We start from the raw sequence: 5,116 nt of genomic DNA on the forward strand, positions 1-5,116 counted from the left end.
TCGGTCATAAACAGTACACGCAAAATTAAATCATGAAACAAATAATTAACAAAATATGTATTACCAAAATAATGTAACACTAACAATAATATTATCAAATACAAAAATAATACACATCATATCAAAAGCTAATCTATGTGTTGTCGACGTCATGCCCTAAGACTTCCATCAGAGGCCTCTCCCTTAGTGATCTGAAGGAAATTTTTCATGATCTCATGTAACTATGTTCCTGCAGTCACCATCCTAAGGTTGAGCACACGCTCTAACCTTTCTGTGATGGCTTCACAACCTTCACAAGAAACCTATCACAGTCATAAAAACATAGTGATTAGAAAATATTAAATAAAAAACAAATTACAAACCACTTAACCAAATTAAAATACCATTGAATGTCTGGGGAGATCATCTGCGTCTGAAACCTCTGGCACATGTGGCTCGACGTATGCATCCACATATGGGGTAGCTGACTGTCTCGGCGCATCGCCTTCCTGGGTCGGCGTGACGAACGAGTGAGAGATCTGAAAAAACCAATCCATGTAGTCCGTTGATACCTGCCCGGGGACAACACAAATCTTACCCGCGAGTGCTAAATGGTCCCTGAAATGCATCCAACTCTCGTCTATCTCGCCATAAAGAAGCAGTAACCGGCGGCAAAGGGATGGCTTGCTTGTACCCAAACTGCTGTAGCACCCGCTCTGGTCGGACGTAGACAACAACATGACCCCATCTAAGCTGCCCCTGGTAGCATGAAATAAGCTCAAAGCCCCTAACTGCCTGGTGCTCACTGTAGGGCAACTAGGAAACGTCCGTGATCGCCAGAGCATCTAAACGTGCCCTGTACGGCGCTCCCTTGATCCCCTTCATGTGCGCCTTCATCGTAAGCCACCTCGAGGCACGTGGGGTAGTCTCAGCGTATGGTACTCATATATCCAGCACTACACAAATAAAGTGAACATAACATAAAAAAACCTTTAGAAATTCATTTTCCAACTTAAACCTGTTTACGAAATTTAAAATTTACCTGTAAGAGCATCAGGTACCCACCCATCTGTCATGTGGGGGTCTGCGAAGCTTCATTTAACTGGTCATACATGTGAACCAGTGCGGCAACTCCCCAGGCATAGCCCCTAGACTGACCAAGGTCTCGAAACACCTCTAGATGCACCACATGAACATGGATTGCACTCTTATTAGCAAAAAGAGTACAACCCACCAGATGGAGGAGGTAAGCACGCGTTGCTACAATCCAATGGCAGGCTTGGCATCTACTATCATACACCTCACGGAGCCATGACAGTCGCACGTAAGCCCCATGAGCACGTACGGTCTCAGCTCGAGCCTCCTCGGCGGATACCTCTAGAAGCTCAATCAACAGCAAGACAGCCTTGTCCACGCCCAGAGGCTCAAACCTATGTAATGCCCCTGTGATAGGAAGATGGAGGAGACATGCCACATTGTCCAATATGATCGTCAACTCCCCCACTAGAATGTAGAAGGTGTTGGTCTCCCTATGCCACCTCTTCGCAAATACGGATATCAGTCCAGGATCGCCAGTGACCACGGAACACCCGATCAATGGACTTAATCCGATGCCGACAACAAGGCCCTCAATCTCAGGCACTGGACTCCCAAATTTATCAACTTTCCTACCATGGGAGACCAGCTTCAACTCAGGTCGTTCTTGAGTTGAATAACACAACATAAAAGTTAATTAGACATTCATTATCACAGACAACACAACAAAAAATAAATAATTATCAACTACCAACACGTCCAGATTAAAATACCTCACCACGCCAGATACTGTATGCCACATGGTCAGCAAATGATGTCAGCAATGATGTGTCATGTGGCCTACCAGGGAATCCCTCGCCATGCTCAGTAGGTGATCCCCCGGCACCATCAACAGCAACGTCTACAGCATCTACGTCCGCAGTCGGAATGTCCTTGTCCACATGAGGAATATCCTCTGTCACATCAAGAATATCCTCAATCACCTGAGGAGGAACATCAACCTGAACCCGTTGCCTACGGGCAGAAGCGGTAGGCCTGCGATGCCGGGGAACATCAGTATCATCCTCATCCCGACCCATGCCTCTGCTTGTACCACTACCTTAGGCACGAGGTCCACCTCTTGTTCTAACCATTATCTGAAAATCATGAAGAACAATGTAGTTTTTTGGTCAAATTAACTATTCATATAATTGGTAAATAAGGTTGCTCAGTACTCATTTTGTTGAAAATTTTCTACCTAATGCAACACAAATAGGTATGTCATGCAATTTTCTACCTAAGGCACGAGGTCCACCTCTTACAAAATGGGTCGTGTAAGACTAACAAGGGCCCAAACCATGTGCAGATGAGGAAATGTGAAAATGACAAACAAGAGGCAACATGTAGCCATACAAAGGGGAGTGTAAATAATAATGACACTATGGGTACTCATAATAGGGTTGGCCCAATCACTACATTAGAGAAGCTAAGGGAGATAGTTATAATTAAGGAAGTGGTGCTATGAGTAAATTGGATAAGGCTTTGGTATCACTAGGCTTGATGTTTGTCAATGGCTCTGCAGAATGAACTTTACTTCATGTTTGGATGATTCTGTTTCATGTTTTGTCTACCAGTTAATGAATAGAATATAAAATATTTCAAATTAGGACAGAAGATACCCTTGGATGATTTCATTATTGTAATCTTCATAGTTTATGTAAATTGGGTTTTCTGGTATAATCATATGACTATCAGTATGTTGTGCATCTTGTAAAAACATTTATAAATATTATGTGTGTGTGTGTGTGTGTGTGTGTGTGTGTGTGTGTGTGTGTGTGTGTGTGTGTCTGTGTGTAATATGTATTTTGGGCTACTGTTGAATTTTGTCCCAATCATGCTTTTCATGGTCTTTGCGAGGTTCAAAGGGAAGATTGTTGTGAACAATTAAAGAGTGGATATGATTGTTAATGGAAGAAGGATTCTTGGGTGCCAGCTTATTATGCTTTGGTTGTTCTCACCATGTTTATGTAGCATCACACAAGAACTAAAACTTCTCAATCTAGTTAAAAATTATAGACATGTCAGATCCATATATTTTCATGAGGTTCAAAAGCCATAGACAAGATTTCATAAATCATGAGCACCTACAAAAGGTTAAGAGGCAAATTAATGGCAATTACCATGAAGGAATTAAAGTTAAATTTTGATTTTTTTTTTCATACTTCTACTATTTCTTTAAAACATTTTAAAGAAGTAACTAGCCATATGTCAAATAAGACATAACAAAGCTATCTCATTTGCCCTTTGCTGATGATTTGCTTCTATTTGCTGAGGCAAGCCTTGATCGGGTTCAGGTTATTAATCACATTCTTGACTTGTTTTGTTGTAGTTCAGGTGAACAAATTAATAGAGATATACTCAAGTTTTCTTTTCTATGAATGTGACCAGACAAAATAGGAGCATCTTAAGTGATAAGTTTGGCTTTCATTGCAACAACGACATACGAATATATCTTTGGTGAAAGTTGTGTTACAAGCCCTCTCATCCTATGCTATGCAAACTGCATGCTTGCCTAGATCAATGTGATGAGGTTGATCAAAAGTGTAAAGCTTTCATTTAGGGAGATAATGAGAATCTAACACAAGTTGTCTCATCCTATTCTAATTATTGGAATTAACAAGTGACAATGTATTTGATACATTCAAACATAGCATGTGAAAAATCTATTTGATACAAGACTTTTACAATCATAGCATGTGAAAAATCAAATTCCAAACAACAAAAAATTAAAATATCTAATTTTTAAGCACATACGGAAGAAGTTCTTCCGTGAGAACATACGAAAGAACATTCTTCCGTAGGAACGATTTTCACACTGAGAGGCGTACGAAAGAACCTTCTTCAGTGTTCCACACAACTCTTTATCTCCTACCTCTCTCTCCAATGGATTCTCAGACCAAAAAGCTTTTCGTCTCCTACCCTAAAACCACCCTAAACTACATTATACTAGCAGATAAAAGGGGAGGGCTGGGAGATACGAAATACTAACCTTGACGGCAGACGCAGCAAATGCACCAAAAAACTTGAGCAACAAGCAACAATGGCGGAAGGTGGAAGGAAGAGAGCGTGGAAGAAGAAACGTTCACACGGAAGAGAAGAAGTTTTCGAAATGCAAAGGAAGGCGGAAGAAGAAAAATATTAAGCTTTTTTAAAAAAATTTATTATAAAGGCAATATGGCCCATTCATATAATTGTTGGGTGCACCAGCATTATTGCTGGGCAACACCCTAAAAAAAACATGGTATAACCCCTCCTTTTTTCCAAGTACACTCCTCTTTTTTATTTAAATTTTTACAATCATACTCTTTATACCCAAATACTCTTATATCATTATTCCAAACATTAGTTTCCTAAACGATTTTTTCATTTTATGTTTCAGAAAACTAATTTCCAAAATGCAAAATCTAAATACAGAATTTTGGAAACTACTTTCTAGAATATAAAAATAAACTTCGAGAAACTAAGTTTTGGAATATGGTTTAGATTTTGAATTTTGGAAAATACTTTCCGAAATTCATAATGCAAAACAGTATACTCGAAACTAGTTTTTGGAATTTAATTTTTTTTCCTTTACAATTTTATTTCTCTTAATTATGCATAAATCACAAAAAGGAGTGCAAACATGCTGTTTTAGAGAGCTTAATAATGAAAAAACACTAATGTTAGACAAAGAGGGCAAACAAGAAAGATCAAAGCAACATAGTAAATCAAATGTCATAAAGAGAGTGGAAGAAAGAAACAATTCTAATGAAAAAGAGGGAGAGTATTTATTGCCTTGGAAGAAGTGTATTTTCGTGGAAGAGGGAGTGTGCAACTTGAGAGAAAAAAAATAAAGTTTGAAAAAAGGTCATTTAAATCATAATTAAATTAAAATAGAAAGGGGGTGTACTTAGAAAAAAGCACTAGATATAGCATTTGCCTAAACAAATTCCTTCGGCAACTTTACTATAGGCTAAAGTCTAAACCCTTGTTAATTTAATGACATTACCAAAAGTCGAGTGCTCGATAATTTTATGATTAATTACAAGTAGGGATGAGAAGAGGTCAGGCCGGCCTACACGAG

The 5,116-nt window shown here is 39.0% G+C and overlaps 1 protein-coding gene across 1 annotated transcript; it reads right to left on the bottom strand.

The window, feature by feature from the left end:
* Positions 1–1,051: 1,051 nt before the first annotated feature.
* On the bottom strand, positions 1,052–2,093 carry LOC114382645 (protein MAIN-LIKE 1-like). The gene is made up of 2 exons (XM_028342205.1): positions 1,793–2,093; positions 1,052–1,680 (listed from the first exon to the last, which is right to left on the bottom strand). The coding sequence occupies exons 1-2, from the start codon at positions 2,091–2,093 to the stop codon at positions 1,052–1,054; spliced, it is 930 nt and encodes a 309-aa protein (XP_028198006.1).
* Between the last annotated feature and the right edge of the window lie 3,023 nt (positions 2,094–5,116).

This window comes from Glycine soja, chromosome 13, assembly GCF_004193775.1.
Source record: "Glycine soja cultivar W05 chromosome 13, ASM419377v2, whole genome shotgun sequence".
Classification (NCBI taxonomy): domain Eukaryota; kingdom Viridiplantae; phylum Streptophyta; class Magnoliopsida; order Fabales; family Fabaceae; genus Glycine; species Glycine soja.

Excerpts from the sequence above, each read along its gene's own strand:
- LOC114382645 (XM_028342205.1), bottom strand. The coding sequence starts at position 2,093 with ATGGGTCGGGATGAGGATGATACTGATGTTCCCCGGCATCGCAGGCCT. Across the intron at positions 1,681-1,792 it reads GGCATACAGTATCTGGCGTG|AACGACCTGAGTTGAAGCTG; the intron begins GTGAGGTATTTT and ends ATTCAACTCAAG.